We start from the raw sequence: 21,264 nt of genomic DNA, 5'->3' as shown, positions 1-21,264 counted from the left end.
AAAGGATGCTATATAAGAGAAGGAGACCCCCATGGAAAGGAGATCGGAAGAAGAAGGGAGAAAAAGATAAAGAAAGAGGAAGGAGATTGAAGTAGAAGAAACAGCCCCAAGGATCGTTACTCCAAAAAGTTTGAAGGAATAATCCTTACGTCCAACTGGTTGCATGGCTTGGTCATAACTACGTTTCCTCTGTCAAGGACCTAGTTCTGTAACCTACTCTCTACAAATTCATTGTTGAGGGACTTTTGGGCCAGAATCACCCACCTGTTGGGCCTGAGCCCCAAAACCGCCCCCCTACAATAACATTAATTGGTTTTTTAGTTAGAAAATTATTGGACACATAGTAAATTAAAAAATATGACTAATAAACCTTTGTGGTAAACAATAATATGTCCTTCATGACTTGAATATTCACCTAATAAGGTACATTTTTTTTTCTACTAAGCTTTCTTTTTAATAACCTATTTAGAATTCTTATCTTTTCTCAAAATATATTGAGAATTCTTAGGCATAATATGCATTCACTGTTGATTGATGAGAATTGGTAGAAAATTAAGAAATGGAAAAATTAAGTTGTGCTTTTCTAAATCTTATAAGGAATGATTCTACGTCCATTCATATAGTTGTCTAGAGATCGGTCATGTTAGCTAGAACTTGATGCCATGTTTCTTATTTTATATGCCAAAGTGTTTATCTAAACTTTTAGAGAAGATGGACGTCATATAGTTGTATAAAGATCATGTTAGAACTTGATGCCATACTTCTTGTTTTATACACTGAAGTGTTTATCTAAACTTTTAGAGAAGATGGATGTCATATAGTTGTATAAAGATCATGTTAGAACTTGATGCCATACTTCTTGTTTTATACACTGAAGTGTTTATGTAAACTTTTAGAGAAGATGGATGAGAGGCTTTACTTAACATTGTGAATCATGTTGAGAAACGAGGTTGAGCTTGCATCAATTATATTACTAGTCTACAATTAAGCATCATTATATATTAAGATAGATATTTTTCGGTGCTACAATTTGTTCTCAATTAAAAGAATTTAATCATAGATTTAGTTGGAATGCAATGAAATTGTTTATTCTTAGTGAACTCTAGATCTTCAAGAGGCACATGAACTTTTAATAATTGATAATATTTGTTTGTTCGTAAAAAAGTTTATCCGCAAGACTTTGCAGATCTTGAAAAACTACTATCAACAATGGAATTTTGCCGTTATGAGCATATTAATAATTTTCAAATGAATTCTTCGATCTTGTACATTTAAAAGAAAATTTGAAACGTGGTGAATGCTTTCAAATGCTGTCATTTGTGGCTGAGGCCATACATGAGTAATTGCACAAATGGGCCGGAGGAGCAAAGTAGTGAACAGTTAGGTCCTAGTAATTTGAAATCACTGGTTCGGTGATGTCAAGGCCATAGGAGCAATATATTTTGCCCAGGCCCATTAGTGATTATCTTTGATGCTCCACCGTACATTAATAAACTTTTCTTTTCTTTTTTTTGAGAAAAAATACCGAGCAATAAACTTGGATGGGAATTATGATTGATAAGGAGAATAAAGTCTTACCATAATTAAAAAATAAGTAAGAAGCATCATCTAACTCGATCGATAATTAATGCTAGTAATACAACTTTTTCACAACAATTTTTACATTTGTTAAAATGAAAACAAACACTCATAAACTCAATTTTTTTCCACCATTCACAATTGATTACTTTAATGATTATCAAATATATGGTGAAAAAAAGTTGTGTCAATAGTGTACGGACCCGATTTACAGTCCAAGCTCAAGATGTATGGGAGCTCGGCCCAATAAGTCCAATACAATAAAATTTATAGAGAGTGAATCAAAGAACTAGGCCCTAATGAGTTGGACAACGGCTAACACTGAATTAAATGACAATCGAACACAAATTATATTAATAGACTTTCAGTCTGAGAAGATAATCTGGTATAAATTGATCAAAATTGGATATGAAGATAATTTAGATTACAACAGTGTGTTTTCTCTTTTGATTTCCGATCCCCTTTCTCATGAAGGATCCATCACATTATATAGCTCCCTATGGATCATTTTGATCCTACACTTGTTGATCATTTAAACTCTTACATGAGTACCTATCCCATCAGACACCCTCTTAGGCTCTATGTGAGTTGTGATAGCCAAGGCAACACTGTTCTGAGGTATTCTCCACATAAATGCGGCAAGAAAAGTAGCTGTAGTGCATTTAATGCGGTAGTAGTAGCTTTTCCTTAGATATTTTTGGGTTTTTTTCTTTCTCGTATGTTCATGTGGCTCGTCCCTATTATTGGAGCTTTTTGGAGGATCACTCTACTTGCTGGAATAGGTATTTGAGCTACATTCATCATATCCGAGGAGGAGTTCGTCCTCGGACAATCCCCCATTCGTTCCAAACTTATGAGACTTTGGACTGGAATCCCTAATGACTATTTGGCCCTTCTTGAACCATTCAACGTCCTCAGACTAAGCCCAAGGCCCAACATATGATCTTGGGCCCTTATCTCTACAAATAGTATTATTGTTAACCCAATAAAATTATTAAGGCTAATATCTGAGTAGCATTATCATAAATCCACTTTTCAGACTATTAAGTATCAAAATTATTAGGCCAATATTACATCAAGCTCTTTTATTTTTAGCAAGTTTTCAATTGATAAGTCTTTTAAGTTTTAAGTTTTATATAATTAATTATTTCATCAATAGTCAAACGCATTAGAAGCTGAGGTATATGATGTCTTCGATATCATGTGAGTAGCTATATATGTATCAGATATATGGTATATTACTATAATTTTCCCCCCCAAGCCTCATCTGAAAACTCATTTTGGTGAGCTTCTTACCAAACGTCAAGACTTTGGTGAGTTGGTGTGTCAAATGGTTGTCAGTTATGAAGTGGAATTAGAATATTGCCATTGCAACTTGGCTTTCAGTGTTGGTTTGGGGCCCTGGACAAATTGATTAATATTCTAATTTTATTTTTGCTTGATTAATTAAGCTTAAGATGTAGATCTACATATCCTGAAAGAGATACTTGCTTGGGGTTCAATGTACAACAATTATTTTTTTTAGATTAAATTAATTCATAAGTTTAAGAGTGGTAATACTAATAATTAGAAACAATATCATGTCAACATGATTTCAATTAAAATTATGGAATTGTATTTTTTAAAACATGATTTCACAGGGTGTATATTCAAGAGTGCTCAATAAAAGAAGTGTAAACCCACAAAAAATAATTACTCACAACCTTTATGTAGCGGATCTGCATCTATAATCTCTGTGATGAGTCAGAGAAAGCATGTGGAGGCAGGTGTCTTTTTAAGAAAGATGCGATTCGATGGGTCTTTTTCCCAATTCTACGGTTTATATCGGTTTCCTTTTGGCACCCACTGAGTGAGTCATTGGTCATCACAAGTAGTCACTCCTCATTCATAGCTTTCACAAATCATGTACGAGCAGCTTTTAATTTGGAAAGATATATAGCTTTTAAACTTTGCTTCCAAGGAATATAAATAGTGGTTCACTGGCTCCCATCAGCCTGTGAGAGAACCCCATTCTTTGTACGGACTCGCAGGAGAATCTAATATTGTTTTATGATTTGGAAATCTACAAAAACAATGATAATTAGAGCATTAAAGCATCCATAAGTGGATGCAAACTTCTCATCTATTTTACATGAAGAAAGCTATTTTTTTTTTTATACACTAATTTTTACAAAATAAATACATCAGTTTATCTATTTTACACATTCATACAATAAAATATTCATTTTTTTACAAATTTTTATTATTCTCTCCCTCACCGCCCCTCTCTCTCACAGACCCATCACTCCCAACGATCCCTCCACACCTAGCCACCATCATCACCACCCAACCAGCATCATCAAGAAAAACCAACCCACTCAATCCGAAACCCAGTCAATCCTAAATCCATTCAATCCCAACCCCATTCATCACCTACCCAACCCGAAACCCAGTCAAGCCAAATCATCACCCACCCAACCCGAAACCCACTGACGATTTGATGATTTGATCGGTGTGGTTTGATGATCGGAGAGGCCTTCGTTTGATGATTTGATCGGCGTGGTTTGATGACCGGCGGCAATGGAAGATCAGCGTGGTTCGATGATCGGCGGCAATGGAGGATGATTTGATCAAATGAAGAAAAGGAGAGTGAGGTGAGATGACCGAAACCAGAGACAATGAGAGAGAATAAATTATTAAAATAATAAATAGAATACTACAGTAACCGTGTAAATATACACGATTACTGTAGCAAGTGTATAAATATACACATCTTTGCACATTTTTAGAAGTACTGATGTGGAGTATTTTTTTAGGCAAAATGTGTAAAAGTGATGTCTTTTTCTATTATACAAGATTTTGCATCCACTGATATGGATGCTCTTAGTATTGGTGGTACTAATTAAAAAGTCATATTGTTATTTTTAGCATCACCAATACTAAAAAGTATGCTGCAATAGTGAAAGAAAAGCCAAAAAAATTGGCGGTTGAGCTACAGTTCACAGCCATCTTATTTTGTTAAATGCTAAAATAAAACCATTGATGTTAGGTATCTGTAAAGTGGTGTGGTAAAATAAATAAAAGTAACTTTTTGTGGTGCTAAATTGCTAATTTTTTTGCACCACCAATGCTAATGCTCTAAGGAGAAAATGGTTGAGGTACAAGCCATTAACTCTCTCATACTTAAATTAGTAACTCTTCTTTTTTTCAAAAAAAGAAAAGAAAAAAGAATTAGATTATTTTCTAGTGATTCGAATGTGTAGTCATTTTCCTGAATCTTTGTTGTGTTTAATGTGAGATGATGATTGTAAGTAACTAGGATGATTTTAAGAACATGAATAATGTGTAGGTTGACTCACTGGGTAATTATTGAGTACTATCGTATTACAATAAATGCACACTCCCTCATTTCACATAACTCTAGGTCTCACTAATGAAATTTATGGTAAGACCCACAATTCATGTGAGAAAGGGAAGTACGCATTTATAATACTCCCGAAGTATTTAATAATTTTCCTAATTCACTAGATAGTCACTAGACTCACCACCTCCATGGAAATGGTCTACAAGGTTCATAATTACTCATCTTATTATATATAGGATGCTTACCTAGTCAACAAAACTTTTTTTTTAGCTAAATTTTCCAAGTGAATTAGTGGTAATTAAATTAAGTAAGTGGCGTAGTGATAGGGTTTGATCGAACTAAATGGATGATATGGACCAAGCATTGGTTACGTCAATAGCATTTTCTTTTCCTAATTTCAAACATATTGGAGAAAAATGAAAGAAACTATTATTGAAAACATATGCAGCAATATGAAAAGATAAAATTCGATCAAACTTCCATTACTAGAGACTGGCTTTGGTCAAGTGCAGTAGAGCATTGAATCTAAGTTTTGTACTATTATTAAAACACTTTTTTTTCCTAATATTGGAGTAGGTACTTCCCACTAGTGAAGCCTTTCCATTTACAATTTGTTGTTTGTATTAGTTTTTTTATTTTAAAAAAATGATTGACTATTCAATCATCTGATGTGTTTGTTTGTATTTAGATGTGTTTTATTGTTAAAAATCCTCTCTAGAAGTTTGATCTTGTAACCCAATTATAAACCAATTATAAACCATAAATTTTGCAAATTTTTTTTTTAGTTTAGAAATTATATTGCTTTTATTCTCTTTGTAAATTACAATAATTAAAGTGTACAAAATTTTTTTGAGAAGAAATTAAAGTGTACAAAATTAGGGAAAATTACCATAAATTTTGTATATTATATGTCCGTTTGGATAGCTTATTGTTTGCCAGCTTATTTTTGCTACTATTCATAGCTCCACTGCACTTTTTGGTATTGTAGGGGCAAGGGCCCAATATCAGATATTGGGCTTTGGGCTTCATCCGGGACAATTAACAAGTCCGAGGAAGGGCAAAATAGTTGTTAAGGGATCCCCAGTTAAAATCTCATAAGCAGGAAATGAATGGAACATGATCCGAGGAGGAATACCTCCTCGGATGTGACGAATGTAGCTCAAGTGTGTACTCTAACAATTAGAGTGACCTTCCAAAAGGCTCTAACGATAGGAATGTGCCTTATGAACATATGAGAAAGAAGGAAACTCAAAATATCTAAGGAAAAGCTGCTATCATCGCATTAAATTCATTGCAGCTACTTTTCTGGCCGCATTTATGTGGAGAAGACCTCTGAACAGTGCTGCCTTAGCTATCACAACTCACAGAAGGCTGAAAGGGGTGTCTAATGGGACGGACACTTAAGTAGGGACTCAGATAATCAATAAGTGTAGAATCAAGATGGCCCAAAAAAGACTATATAATGTGAGAGACCCTCCATGAGAAGGGGATCAGAAAAGAGAAAGAAATCGGAAAAGAGAAAGAAAAAATATTATAGCAATCTAAATCATTCCGATATCCAAGAGTGATCATTATATATAGGTCTAACCTCCTCATAATGAAAGTCTATTGATGTCAGCATCCTTTATTTGTGTTTGATCGTCATGCAATTCAATACTAGCCATTGTCCAACTCATTAAGGCCTGGTTCTTTGACCAATTTTCTACAAATTTATTGTATTAGGCTTATTGGGTCAAGACTCCATACATTTTGGGCTCGGGCTACAAATTGTGATCCTACAATTGGCGCCATCTGTGGGAAGAACTTGGGCATCAGTGAGTGCAATGATTAAACATGGTGGGATCAGGTCCGCACCAAGCAGGTCCACACCAAACGAAGCATGCAGGTTCTCAATGACAGGACAATTTCCTTAACCTTGAACGGGAAAGGGATCAAGAGAAATATCGAGAGGGTAGTGTGCGTACTACCCATACAAGCAAAAACCATTCTAGGGTGGGAAGTCACGTGTCCCAAAGACAAGACAATAATAAAGTCCTGCAGCAAGAGATTGATGACTTAAAAAAGAAACTACATCGTGTGCAGCGGAAGCGATTCCCTTCCAGTTTGGATACGTCCTCTAATGACGAAGGGGACAACAATTATAGGCAAAGGTCAAGAACCCCACCGAGTAAGACCTTTTCTTATGAGGAAGAGCACCACCATAGACGCAGACACAAAAGTCCGTCTCGTAAAGGCCTAGTAAACGACGCCATGAGTAAGGCATTGGATCGGATCTCTAAGTCACCCTTCACATGCAAGATAGAAGGGGCTAAGCTCCCTCGGCGATTCCATCAACCTACTTTCACCATATACAATGGTCGAACGGACCCCGTAGAGCATGTAAGCCAGTTTCATCAAAGGATGACCGTCCACTTCAAAGACGGGACTTTGATGTGCAAAGTATTTCCGTTTAACTTGGGACCAGTGGCGATGAGATAGTTTGATGGCTTGAAGCCAAACTCCATAGTTTCCTTTAAGTAGCTCACCCAGGCCTTTGGCTTTCTCTTCATCACGTGTAGTAGGGTTTCTCGGCCTTTGGATTCTCTACTGTCTTTGTCCATGCAAGAAGGGGAGACCCTGAAAGCCTACTCGGACAGATACTGGAAGATATATAATGAGATAAAGGGTAACTTTGATGACGTTGCCATCAACACCTTCAAGAGTGGTCTCCCAGCTGAGCATGGTTTAAGAAAGTCCCTAACAGGAAAGCCTGTCACCAGCTTGCGCTAGCTCATGGACTGGATTAACAAGTATAAAAAGGTTAAAGAAGACCAGCAATTGGGTAAGGGTAAAGCAAAGATTATCCCTCAAGAGAGGAGGGACTTCAGGTCGGACCGATTTAATAACAACAATCGACCGAGGAGAGACTTTGCAGGATAATCCGCATCTGCCGACGTGCAGACAGTTAATGCTATGTTTCGAGATCTAGTGCATCAGGTTCTGGAGAAGATAAAAAACCAGTCATTCTTTAAATGGCCAAATAAGATGGTAGGAGACCCCATGAAGCGCAACCAAAACCTATATTGCCAGTACCACCAAGAGCCGAGGCACACCACCGAAGACTGCAGGAACTTAAGGAACCACTTAGACCAGCTGGTCCGAGAGGGAAAATTAAGGCACCTCCTGCATCATTCCAGTGGTCAACAAGGACAGGCGAATTCGGAGTTCCAGAGAGACACCTCCTTAAGACCTCCTATAGGCACAATAAATGTCATTCTTGCTGCTCCGGGAAGGACCGGCTCTTGTCCTTCCAGAGTGATGTCTGTGGCTCGACTATCCACCAAGGACGACGATCGGGAGTCCAAAAAGGCCAAGAAGGAAGCCTCACCAGTGCTGGGCTTCTCGGACGAAGATAAGATCGGAACCATCCAACCCCATGACGATGCTCTGGTAGTCACACTTAGGATAGGAGGATATGATGTGAAGAGAGTGCTAGTAGATCAGGGCAATGCCTTGGAAGTAATGTACCCCGACCTGTACAAGGGGTTGAACTTAAAACCTGAGGACCTAACGCCGTACGATTCCCCTCTAGTAAGTTTCGAGGGAAAGACCGTTACTCCAAGAGGCCAGATTAGACTGCCCATACAAACCGGTTCGGATGTGGTAGAGGTGGATTTCATTGTGGTTGACGCTTATTCACCCTACACAGCTATTGTGGCTAGACCTTGGCTTTATGCCTTAGGAGCCATCTCTTCTACTCTGCACCAGAAGGTGAAGTATCCGTCAAAGGGTCAGGTTAAAGAGATTGTGGGGGATTAGTTTGTGGCCAGACAGTGCATGGTGGCTGCCATTTCACGCCGACCCAACGCTGAGCTCTCTGCCTCCGCTGAAAAGGGCTTATAGCAATCAACAACCCCGGCATTGCCCGGTAATGGATCAACCAAGGAAACGAAGTGCGAGGACCTAGAAAAGGTTGCTGTTGGCAATGATCCGAAAAAGTTCTTTCAAGTCGGCTCGGAACTACTTCCCCAAGAGAGAGAAGAGCTAATTGGGTTTCTCAGAGAAAACATGGACGTATTTGCGTGGGACGCCTACGAGGCCCCAAGGGTTGATTCGAGCTTCATCTACCACCATCTAAATGTTAACCCATCCGTTACTCCCAAGAAGCAACCACCTCGGCGCCTGTCAAAGGAACATGCTAACGCTATTAGGGACGAGGTGATGAAGTTTAAAAAAGCAGGGGCTATCAAGGAAGTTTTTTACCCTGAGTGGTTGGCCAATACTGTAGTGGTAAAGAAGAAGAGCGGAAAATGACGAGTCTTTGTAGACTTCACGGATTTGAATAAAGCCTGCCCAAAAGATCCATTCCCTATGCCTCGAATAGATCAGTTGGTAGATGTGACCGCGGGCCATCCTCGGATGAGCTTCTTAGATGCCTTTCAAGGATATCATCAGATACCACTGGCCGTAGACAACCAAGAAAAGACAGCTTTTGTCACTCCCATCGGAAATTACCATTACTAGGTGATGCCTTTTGGTTTGAAAAGTGCAAGGTCCACCTACCAGAGAATGATGACCAGAATGTTTGAACTGCAGCTAGGTAAGAGCATTGAAGTCTATATAGATGACATGGTGGTAAAGAGTAAGGTGGTGTCCGAGCACGTGAGAGACCTCGGAGACATCTTTGAAATTCTGATGAGACATAAGCTGCGTCTCAATGCATCCAAATGTTTATTTGGGGTAGGATCGGGAAAATTCTTGGGCTATATGGTGACCCAAAAAGGGATCGAGGTCAGTCCCGATCAAATCAGGGTTGTCAACAGCTTGCAACCGCCTCGAAATCCTAAGAAGGTCTAAAGGCTTATCGGTATGATTACTGCCTTAAAGTGTTTTATTTATCGGTCGGCAGACAAGTGCAGACCTTTCTTCCTCTTGATGAATAAATGGAAGGGATTTTAGTGGACTGAGGAATGTGCTTTGGCCTTCCAACAACTTAAAGAATATCTATCCTGGCCATCAATCATGTCCAGTCCCGAGGCCGATGAAGTCTTGTTCGCCTACATCGTTGTGGCCCCTCATGCAGTAAGCCTAGTGTTAATATGAGTGGACGACGGCGTACAACGACCAGTTTATTACGTGAGCAAATCGTTGTATGAAGCCGAGATCCGTTACTTACCACTAGAGAAGGCCATCCTAACGGTGGTTCAAGCAACACGATAGCTTCCCCATTACTTCCAGGCACACACAGTTATCGTTCTGACCTAGCTTCCTCTCAGGTCCATACTTTGGAGTGCCGATTATACAGGGAGAATTGCTAAATGGGGCAGGATTCTAGGAGCTTTTGACATCAAGTACATTCCTCGAACCTCCGTCAAGGGCCAAGTCCTCACAGATTTGGTGGCTGAATTCGCTGAACCCTCGTTAGAAGAAGAAGCAAGGACGTGAGACATGGATGAGAAATCAGTTGGCGCAATCTCTCTACAAGGGCCCACATGCTGAAAAGTATATGTTGATGGCGTAGCAAACCAAAGGGGCTCTGGAGTGAGGCTAGTTCTAATTTCTCTTAAAAGGATTACCATCAAAAAATCACTAAGACTGGGTTTCTTGGCCACGAATAATGAGGCTAAATATGAGGCTCTACTGGAGGGGATATCCATGATTTAGAAACTGGGCGGAAAAGCAGTAAACATGTTCTTAGACTTAAAACTGGTCGTTGGCCAAGTGAATGGGGAATTAAAAGCAAGAGACGAAAGAATGCAAGGATACTTAGACCAAGCCAAACGCCTATAGTCACATTTCAATTCTTTTAGCTTACTGCATATCCCTAGAAGTGGAAACACACATGCCGATTCCTTAGCCACGCTTGCCACCTCCTCGGCTCAAAGTTTACCCCGGGTCATCCTTGTGGAAGATCTATACAAACCCTTAGTAATGAAGAGAGGAGTGATCCATGTCCACCAGGTAAGAGTGGGACTTAGCAGGATGGACCCTTTTGTACTGTTTCTGAAGGAAGACATCTTACCTAAAGAGAAGACCGAGGCTAATAAGATACGGAGAAAAGCTTCTCGATTCTAGCTATCCGTGGACCAGAAGCTATATAAACGTTCCTTTTCTGGACCATACTTGCTCTGCTACACCCTGAGGCCTCAAAATTAATCCTGGAGGAATTACACGAGGGGATTTATGGAAGCCACACAGGAGGCAGGTCCTTATCTCATAGGGCCATCACCCAAGGCTACTGGTGGCCAAACATGCAGAAAGAAGCACATGAATACGTGAAGAAATGTGACCAGTATCAAAGATTTGCGTCAAACATACATCAACCAGGAGGGATCATCAATCCCCTGTCCAGCCCTTGACCATTTGCTCAGTGGGGCTTGGATATCGTCGGGTCCTTTCTTAAGGCAGCAGGGAACAAAAGGTATCTGCTTGTCGGCACTGACTACTTTACTAAATGGGTTGAAGCTGAACCTTTAGCGAACATCAGAGATGTGGATGCCAAAAAGTTCATCTGGAAAAACATTGTTACCCGATTGGGGGTCCCTCACTCCCTCATCTCGGACAATGGTGTTCAGTTCGATAGTAAGGCCTTCAGGAGGTACTGTTACGAATTGGGAATTATGAATAGATATTCTACCCCAACCTACCCCCAGGGGAATGGACAAGCCGAGGCTGTTAACAAGGTCATAGTGAACGGACTTAAGAAGAGGTTAGATGACGCGAAGGGAAGATAGGTGGAAGAACTGCCACATGTCTTGTGGACATATTAAACCACACCTCGCAGATCAACAGGAGAGACCCCCTTTTCGATGACTTATGGGGCCGAGGCTGTTATTCCTCTAGAAACGGGCTTTCCAACGCTAAAAACCAGCTCATTCTGTCCGAGCAGTAACAATGAGCTGCTAGAGAAAAGTTTAGATCTCATTGAAGAAAGAAGGGAAATGGCAATAGTCCAATTAGCGTACTATCAATAGAAACTTAAGTAAGGTTATGATGCCAAAGTAAAGTTAAGGCCACTAGTGCTTGGTGACTTAGTGTTGAGGAAAGTTCTAGGTACTATAAAAAACCCAGCATGGGGAAAGTTAGAGCCAAATTGGGAAGGGCCATATCGCATCACCTCAGTGGCTGGTATAGGGGCATATTTTCTAGAAGATTTAGATGAGCATGTAATACCACGCTCTTAGAATGTAAACAACCTAAAAATGTACTATTATTAATGAAAATTTCCTTTCTCGATAAGTTCTTTTGTTGTATAAAGGTATCGCGCATCCTGTCTCTCAATCTACTCAAGTATTAAACAAAACCTAAGCTCTGCATGGCTCCTCGGACCACAGGCTTAGGGAAAATTAATAAATTTTGACATTTACTCAAGTATTAAACAAAACCTAAGCCTTACATGGCTCCTCGGATCACAGGTTTAGGGAAAATTAATAACTTTTAACATCTACTCAAGTGTTAAATAGAACCTAAACCCTGCATGGCTCCTTGGACCACAGGCTTAGGGGAAATTAATAACTTTTGACATCTACTCAAGTGTTAAACAGAACTTATGTCCTACATGGCTCTTCGGACCACAAGCTTAGGGGAAATTCATAACTTTTGACATCTACTCAAGTGTTAGATAGAACCGAAGCCCTACATGGCTCCTCGGACCACAGACCTATGAGAAATTAATAACTTTTGACATCTAATCAAGTGTTAAACAGAACCTAAACCCTGCATGGTTCCTCGGACCACAGGCTTAAGGAAAATTAATAACTTTTGATATCTACTCAAGTGTTAAATAGAACCTAAACCCTGCATGACTCCTCGGACCACAGACTTAGGGGAAATTAACAACCTTTGACATCTACTCAAGTGTTAAATAGAATCTAAATCCTGCATGGCTCCTTGGACCACAGACTTAGGGGAAATTAATAACTTTTGACATCTACTCATGTGTTAGATAGAACCGAAGCCCTACATGGCTCCTCGGACCACAGACCTAAGAGAAATTAATAACTTTTGACATCTAATCAAGTGTTAAACAGAACCTAAACCCTGCATGGTTCCTCGGACCACAGGCTTAGGGAAAATTAATAACTTTTGACATCTACTCAAGTGTTAAACAGAACCTAAGCCCTGTATGGCTCCTCGGACCACAGGCTCAGGGGAAATTAATAACTTTTGATATCTACTCAAGTGTTAAATAGAACCTAAATCCTGCATGACTCATTGGACCACAGACTTAGAGGAAATTAACAACCTTTGACATCTACTCATGTGTTAAATAGAATCTAAATCCTGCATGGCTCCTTGGACCACAGGCTTAGGGGAAATTAATTACTTTTGACATCTTTTCAAATATTAAATAGAACCTAAGTCTTGCATGGCTCCTCGGACCACAGGTTTAGGGGAAATTAATTACTTTTAGCATTTATTCAAGTATTAAACAGAACCTAAGCCCTGTATTGCTCCTTGAACCACAGGCTAAGGGGAAATTAAATACTTTTGACACTCAAAGAACACCTTTATAAATGTTAAACAGAACGTGAGAAACAAGGTATATTACTTACTCCCTTCAGATTCAACATTCACTATGTAAGAATTAATTCGTATCACAAATGTAAAATAACTCTATCTTGCTGATGCGTAGTTAGATTTCTTGAAATGCCAATAATGAATTACCGTTGGAAATGGAGCAATAGCAGTTCAGGCTCATTTGTAATAACAATAAAAATAAAAGCAATAAAAATAGAGACCCAAGGAGTAGAAGGAAAGTTCATTCATTAATTTGAAGGAAATTACACTATAAGTAGTGGCAGAAGCCACAGGAAAGGAAAGTTAAAAAAGAGAGCTACAAAAGAAAACCCTTTGTCTAGAATTCTAGGCCTTATTCTTGGGAGGATCTTTCTTGGGATCAGCAGCCTTGGAATGAACACCATCAGCTTTGTGCTTAAACTCTGCGCCCTTGGCCTGGGAGAGCACATCCTTGATTGTGAGGGAGTCCTCGAAAGGCTTATCCTTCATTGAGCTTCCTTACCCACTCCTGCCCCCTCAGGAACTTCGACATCAGGAAAGGGGGCCTGGGTAGGAAGGAGCTGCTCAGAAGGAGGATCCGACTTGAGGATTTCCCGAATATCCTTCAGGAAGAAGATGTTTTCGGCCCTCTTTAGCTTGGAGTTTGCAGGGACTCCCGCCCGGTCCATCGCCACTCCCCATGACTCGGCGTAGTAATCCCTGCAAACTATGGCCACCTCCTCCGTTAGCCGTTTCTCCGTATCCAGCACCCCATGCTCATAGGATGCCTTCACTACGGCCTCGGTGGCGTCCCTGGCCATCCGAGCAGCATCCTTGGTTTTCTGTAACTTTGCTTTGAGGTCCAAAATGGATTGCTTCTTGGTGGCCAGATTTATCTCAGTGATATGTAATTTTTGGCGCTGATCCTCTATTTGCCTCTCCGTAGTCTTTAGGCCGGCCTCAGCGCTTTGATAAGACTTATCCGCCTCCTTTAATTTCTTGGCCAGTTGGGCATGTTCTTCTTTGAAAGCCCCAAGGGCCTTCTCAACTTCAAGGCAAGAGTTGGCCTCAGCTTTGACTTCGTCCCGAGCATTCCTGACTTACTCTTCAACCACGTAAACTTGCTGAGTAAGCTGTATGACAATAGCAGAATGATCAAACACATGCATGTGAATAAATGAAAATACTAGCGTCAAGCTTAGAAGAGTAGTGGCTGACTTACCATGGCAAGGTCCTCTTCAATGACATGAAGAAGTCGAGTTGCCTAATACGCTTAAGGCCCTCCATATCCCAAGGGAGAAGCAAAGGTTGCTCTAGGGCCTTGGCTAGAACGGAGGCATACCCCCTTTGGGATTCCCAGATTGTGGAGTCCCAAGGAATAAGGACACCCTCCACCTCTAGTCGAGAAGCCCAAGAGCGCTGCCCTTGGCGTACATCAGCTTCCTCTCGGCTTTCCACCGACTTGGCCTTATTGCCCTTGGGATCTTGGCCCCTCTTTTGTTGCTTGGTCCCCTTCTGAGGCTCTACCTCGCCCTCTTCCAAATCTTCAATTGGCCTCTTCTTCCTCAAGTTTGAAATGGCCTTAAGTCTAGGTTTTGTGGGTGGAAAAAGAGGGGGAAGAGGAAGACTAGGAGGAACTTGGGTCTTAGGAACCTCCTTCGATGTGGACCCTATGTTCCTATTCGACAACAGCCCCTTCAAGCTTGACCTTGGCTTCAGATCCATTCCCTCTTCTTCAATTTCTGAGCTGGAGTCAACCCGAGTGACGACTAGCCTCGGAGGATGAGTTGTGGAAAATCTGTCGGACTCGTGCTCAAAATCTGAGAGCTTTACAGGTCCTCCTGGTGCTCCTTCTGCCTTCTCAAAGTGAAACTGGTCGATCTCAGCTTTAAGGGAATGACGAGAAGAGGTTGACTCCTCTCTCAAGGCTGCTACCTAGAGAGGAGCACGTTGAATAGGCAATTCAACGGGTGGGAGATCTCTTCGAGCCAAGAATCCTGGCTTGGACACGTCTATACAGTTAAGCCTAGAATCACCAGCCTTTATTGCCTGGCCCGCGTCTTGGAATATGTGGGACAAGGGTTCATAGTCCAAAATCAGGTAGGCAGCACGCAACTGTCCGTCTTCGCTGATGAATAGCTCGGACCTCAGTAGTTTGTTAAGACCCGGTACGTTAACGTGGCTAAGCCTTGGAGCAACGTGGCTTTTATCTGCAACCATGTCCGAGGAGGCAATCGTGGTTAGAAAAATAGAAACTATTACCCGAGAGGGAGAAATATTAAAATAATTATGAAAAATATATAGTATATGAGAGGGCTAAAATCCTTGCTTAGGAACCTATTCCTAGGGTACCCTACCTAGATCTCCCGCTCTAGTTGGGCAATGAAGACTGTCACTCCACTCCCCGGAGACGATAAGTAAGTCGTCCTTCATGCCTTTGTTTGATTTGGGAAGGCACGATATCATTTTGACAACGTCGGACCGGGACTTGAGATAATACCCTGTGTTGGCGAGCTTGTGGCACTCGTACATGTGAACCACGTCATGCCACGTAAGCCCTAAGCCTATCTGCTCGTTGAGAGTGTCTACGCAACCTAGGACCCTAAATAGGTTGGGGACGCATTGATGGGGAGTTAGTCTGTGATTGAGTAGGTAATCCCTGGTTATCCTACCCATGGGAAGCGTCATTTCTCCCTCTATGAAAGCAATCATGGGAATGACAACTTGACCTACGTCCCTATCAATAAGAACTCGGTCCGGGGGACAATACTCCAAAACCACCCCCCGGGGGATATGGTATTTAGCCCTAAAACCCTCCGTACCGGCTGGTGAGTCTACTAAATGCTTGAACCTACCCATCTAAGTAAACAAAAATGACGTGGAGAAAGGCTTCCAAAAAGAAAAAGGCCGAGGAAGAAGGTCGAGAAGAAAAGAAGAATATGAAGAGATAAAAGACTTACGGGAACACATATGCTAATCTCTGAAACCGTTAGGAAAATTTGCGAAGACTTCTTATAAGAAACCACTATGGAGACTCAGAAATTTAAAGTGTTCTATGAGACGGAGCACTTGAAGGTTTTTGAAGAAAAGAGAAAAATGGTTTCCCTCAAGGCTTTATATAGAGGGAGAAAGTAAGTGGGAAGACTCCCGCTCAAAATTCTAGGGAAAAATGCCAATCATTGGATTAGCACCTCACCGTTGGATGCGGGGGACATAAAGCCGCTTGGAGTAATTAATGACGCCTCGTGGGCTACGAAGCATCAGTGACAATTATGAGGCATGTAAAACTACATTCCCACATGTGTGAATCAAAGAATTAGTGGGTCTTATCCCTTAAAAATCAAAACCCCACTTTTCCTCCTCGGATAAGAGGGAAAAACCGGAATTTTGAGGGGCTATTGTAGGGGTAAGGGCCTAAGATCATATATTGGGCTTTGGGCTTCATCCGGGACAATTAACAAGTCCGAGAATGGGCAAATAGTTGTTAAGGGATCCCCAATTAAAATCTCATAAGCAGGGAATGAATGGAAGATAATCTGAGGAGGAATACCTCCTTGGATGCGACAAATGTAGCTCAAGTGTGTACTTTAGTAATTATAGTGACCCTCCAAAAGCTTTGGGCTTCATCCGGAACAATTAACAAGTTCGAGAATGGGCAAATAGTTGTTAAGGGATCCCCAGCTAAAATCTCATAAGCAGGGAATGAATGGAGGATGATCCGAGGAGGAATACCTCCTCGAATGCGACAAATGTAGCTCAAGTGTGTATTTTAGCAATTAGAGTAACCCTCCAAAAGGCTCTAGCGATAGGAATGTGCCTCATGAACATACAAGAAAGAAGAAAACTCAAAATATCTAAGGAAAAGCTGCTACCACCATATTAAATACATTACAACTACTTTTTTGACCGCATTTATGTGGAAAAGACCTCTGAACAGTGCTGCCTTGCCTACCACAACTCACAGAAGGCTGAAAGGGGTGTTTGATGGGACAGACACTCAAGTAGAGACTCAGATGATCAACAAGTGTAGGATCAAGATGGCCCAAAATGGGCTATATAATGTGAGAGACCCTCCATAAGAAGGGGATCAGAAAAGAGAAAGAAAAAAAATTATAGCAATCTAAATCATTCTGATATCTAAGAGTGATCATTATATACAGGTCTAACCTCCTCGGATTGAAAGTCTATTCATGTCAGCATCCTTTATTTGTGTTTGATCGTCATGCAATTCAATACTAGCCGTTGTCCAACTCATTAAGGCCTGGTTCTTTGACCCATTCTCTACAAATTTATTGTATTGGGCTCATTGGGCCAAGACTCCATACATTTTGGGCTTGGGCTACAAATTGTGACCCTACAGGTACTATTCATAGGTCTCACTGTACTATTTCAGCTAACTTTTACCTTTATTCTACAGTACTTTCAGTAAAAAAAATTCATGTTCAGCAAATTAAGCGGATCCTAAACAGACTTTACATGTGTGAAAAAATGTGGTTTCAACAAGACTAAAAGACAAAGAAGAGAGCAAGAATAAAATCTTTTAACAATTAATTGTCGGACCCATATAAAAAGGATAGTTCACAAATCGTAATCAATTTCCAAGTCAGGCATAGGCACTCTGCATCTAAAATATGCCAATAAGATTAGCGTAATACTATAACTACAAATTATTTTACAATATTTTTAAAAATGTTAATGTGGCCAACCTCTTATTAGTTTTCATCCAGGCCTACCATTAATATCATTTTTTTTCATTTACCAATAATCACTTACCACATCAGCAGTTTGTAAAAAAATTTGTAAAGTAGTTTGTATCTCTAGCATTATTCATAAGATTAACCGATATATATACAAACCAACTTGAAATATACAGTTTTTTTTTTTGATAAACAAATATGTTTTTTTTTTTTTTTTTTTTTTTTTTAGCTATTAGCTTAAATGCCTGAGATATTTTAAGGCTTAAACAATTAAAACTTATACTAACAATGAATAATTAAAGTGATAGTTTAAAACAATTTCAACAAAATTTCAGTTTCAGTAAAATAAGCGGATCCTAAACATACCTTACATGTGTGAAAAAATGTGGTTTCAACAAGACTAAAAGACAAAGAAGAGAGCAAGAATAAAATCTTTTAACAATTAATTGTCGGACCCATAAAAAAAAAAAGAATAGTTCACAAATCGTAATCAATTTCCAAGTCAGCCATAGGCACTCTGCATCTAAAATATGCCAATAAGATTAGCGTAATACTACAACTATAGATTATTTTACAATATTTTTATAAAATGTTAATGTGGCCAACCTTTTATTGGTTTTCATCTAGGCTTACCATTAATATCATTTTTTCATCTACCAATAATCACTTACTACATCAACAGTTTGTAAAAAAATTTGTAAAGTAGTTTGTATCTCTAGCATTATTCATAAGATTAACCGATATAGCATAATATACAAACCAACTTGAAATATACGGTTTTTTATTTTATTTTATTTATAAACAAATATGTTTTTTGTTTTTTTATAGCTATTAGCTTAAATGCCTGAGATATTTTAAGGCTTAAACAATTAAAACTTATACTAACAATGAATAATTAAAGTGATAGTTTAAAAAAATATTTGCATTAATTAGTTAACTGCACCTCTTTAAAGAGAACCTAAGTTATCTGTGTACTTCCTAAATTGAGATCAAGCGCAATATCTTAGGTATTGCACCTCATGCAATTACTTTTAATTGTTGAGATTGATAGTTATAAAAAGTAATTTTCAATCTCAATCATTGATTAAAAAAAATAAAGAAAAACTTTATGAGAAGTAAAAATAAAAGTTAAAAAACTTTGTAAGACAAGTAAGGTGAATTGCACCCGACGCAATATCCTAGATATTGCACTGGATCCTAATCCGCACTTCCTCTCCCACTTTTCTCCTAGTTCTCAGGCTACCCACAGGTATTTTTTTGTCCACTAACACGTACCTCTTTATATATACATCCAAGACATGAAAAGAAAATTCTCAAAACAATAAAGTGGTACTGTATTTGGTAAATCCATTTTTATTTAGGAAAAGTTAACTGACACTGTAAAGTATTCGTTAATAATGATAAATTATGAGATTTATCTAATAAAAAATTGGTATTAATTGATTAAATGATTAAAAATAATATTGAAGTGATAAGTGAAATTCAAAAAGTTGACTTTATTAATTTTGTACCTTATAAAATTAGTCAAAATTTTGACAAAATGTTAATTTTATTGACATAAAATTATTTTTTAAAGTACATCTTGCGGTGCCCGTTAACACTACTCTTTATTTATTTATTATAAGATTAGTAAATCCAAATATTTGGAGAATAAAAAGATAGCTTTTTCCTCTATCTCTCTCTCGAGGATCTGTGTGACACTGTGGGCCTGTGTAATTTCCAAAGATACATGGGCCACCTATCACCTATGGATCGCACTTTTCCCGGGATAAGGATATGGTGAGTGGTGACTTTCCCAGGCCACTGTATGCTCTCTCTGTCGGACGTAGACATTGTTCATTAATTGTGGAATGCTAATGCATAAAATCCAAGTTCCCTTAGGGGAATAAAGCACTATCACATGAACAAAGTCCATCATCTATCCTTTTGTGTCTCCTCCTAAAAATTAAAAAGAAAGAAAAAAAAAATCCATCATTGTGTGGTTCAATGCTATTATCGCTATCATAACTCTTTTATCCATGTCAATGAAAACACGGAAACAATGCTAGGAGTAGATTCGTGTACTAATTATAAAAAGTATTGTGTTCATAGCATTATTTCTTAGCTAATTGTCGCATTTGTTATTAACTATATTCACCCAAATGTATATGTATATATACAAGTTAATGGCGCATTGAGTATTAACAAGCAATTGTGATAATATCACGTTACAAGAATTTTGTATCTGTAAAATGATAATCATGTCAAGAATGCGCAGTGGTGATAAATGTGCAAATTAGTGAAATCGAATAAACTTAATATGTTTTTTTTTTCTTTTGAACAAAAAAATGGGTAGGGGGCGACCAACATAATAATCCTACTTAGAATGACCATAATAGCACCCTATCCACTACGTCCGAGGCCTTACTGGGATGCAGGGAGACCACGATGAACTATAGTTTCCTAACACCACGAGGGATGCTAGCAAGCTTTGAGCTGTTGAGGGAGGTTACCAAGCACGTTCAGATTCAGACTCAGGTTCCACACACTCAATGCACACTCTCCCAAAACCGCTAGACCACACCACCTCGGTGGTAACTTGATAAGTTTAATGAACTATGAATAGAAAGGTTCAATAATAGAGCGAGCTCACGCAAATGACTGATACATCAAACAGTCCCAAGTCCAAAATTAAACTTTGCTGTTTAAAAAAAGAAAAAAAAGAAAAGAAAAAGAGAGTCCTAAATTAACCAGAAGTCCAAAACAGTAATCATGGAAGTCAAGAATATCGGCTCTGCCATGTATAGGATAGGTCTCTTTATTATCATACGGATGGTGTTGTCGGATTGTTTCTTTGCAACTGTGAACGTGTTTTATTCGAGGATGCATCACATGGCTATCCTGTTGGGCTAAGCATGTTGGCCCATCCACGTTCCACGCATCGTTTTCTTGTTTTGGTCCAGCCATGTGATGTCTTCACTCTACCTCTAATTCAATTGGAGGATTTTCGTGCCCTGGCATTATGATACAGTGTGTATTAATATACGATATGGATTGGTTGGTCCTCTCGTACCTACGCTATTTTATTTATGTTTTTTTTTTTAATATAGTGTGTATTTTTTTTTTGTAAGGATATACAGTGTGTATTAATGTCGAATAACTGCTTTTGTTTGTGTTCCTACTTCAATG

The 21,264-nt window shown here is 39.2% G+C and overlaps 2 protein-coding genes across 2 annotated transcripts; both read left to right on the top strand.

Moving 5' to 3' along the window:
* Positions 1 to 7,945: 7,945 nt before the first annotated feature.
* LOC126691105 (uncharacterized) lies at positions 7,946 to 8,719 on the top strand. The gene has a single exon (XM_050386181.1). It carries the CDS (start codon positions 7,946 to 7,948, stop codon positions 8,717 to 8,719), a length of 774 nt encoding a protein of 257 aa, XP_050242138.1.
* A 249-nt stretch (positions 8,720 to 8,968) lies between these two features.
* LOC126691104 (uncharacterized) lies at positions 8,969 to 11,634 on the top strand. The gene is made up of 2 exons (XM_050386180.1): positions 8,969 to 9,118; positions 11,272 to 11,634. Exons 1-2 carry the CDS (start codon positions 8,969 to 8,971, stop codon positions 11,632 to 11,634), a joined length of 513 nt encoding a protein of 170 aa, XP_050242137.1.
* Positions 11,635 to 21,264: the final 9,630 nt, after the last annotated feature.

The sequence above is a fragment of the Quercus robur genome, chromosome 7 (genome assembly GCF_932294415.1).
Source record: "Quercus robur chromosome 7, dhQueRobu3.1, whole genome shotgun sequence".
NCBI lineage: Eukaryota > Viridiplantae > Streptophyta > Magnoliopsida > Fagales > Fagaceae > Quercus > Quercus robur.
This window is presented reverse-complemented; position numbering and strand designations above follow the sequence as displayed.

Bases quoted from the DNA above. Each gene is read 5' to 3' on its own strand.
- LOC126691105 (XM_050386181.1), top strand. From the start codon at position 7,946: ATGGTAGGAGACCCCATGAAGCGCAACCAAAACCTATATTGCCAGTAC.
- LOC126691104 (XM_050386180.1), top strand. From the start codon at position 8,969: ATGGACGTATTTGCGTGGGACGCCTACGAGGCCCCAAGGGTTGATTCG. The intron at 9,119-11,271 runs GTGATGAAGTTT...CCATTTGCTCAG, and splicing joins CTAACGCTATTAGGGACGAG to TGGGGCTTGGATATCGTCGG.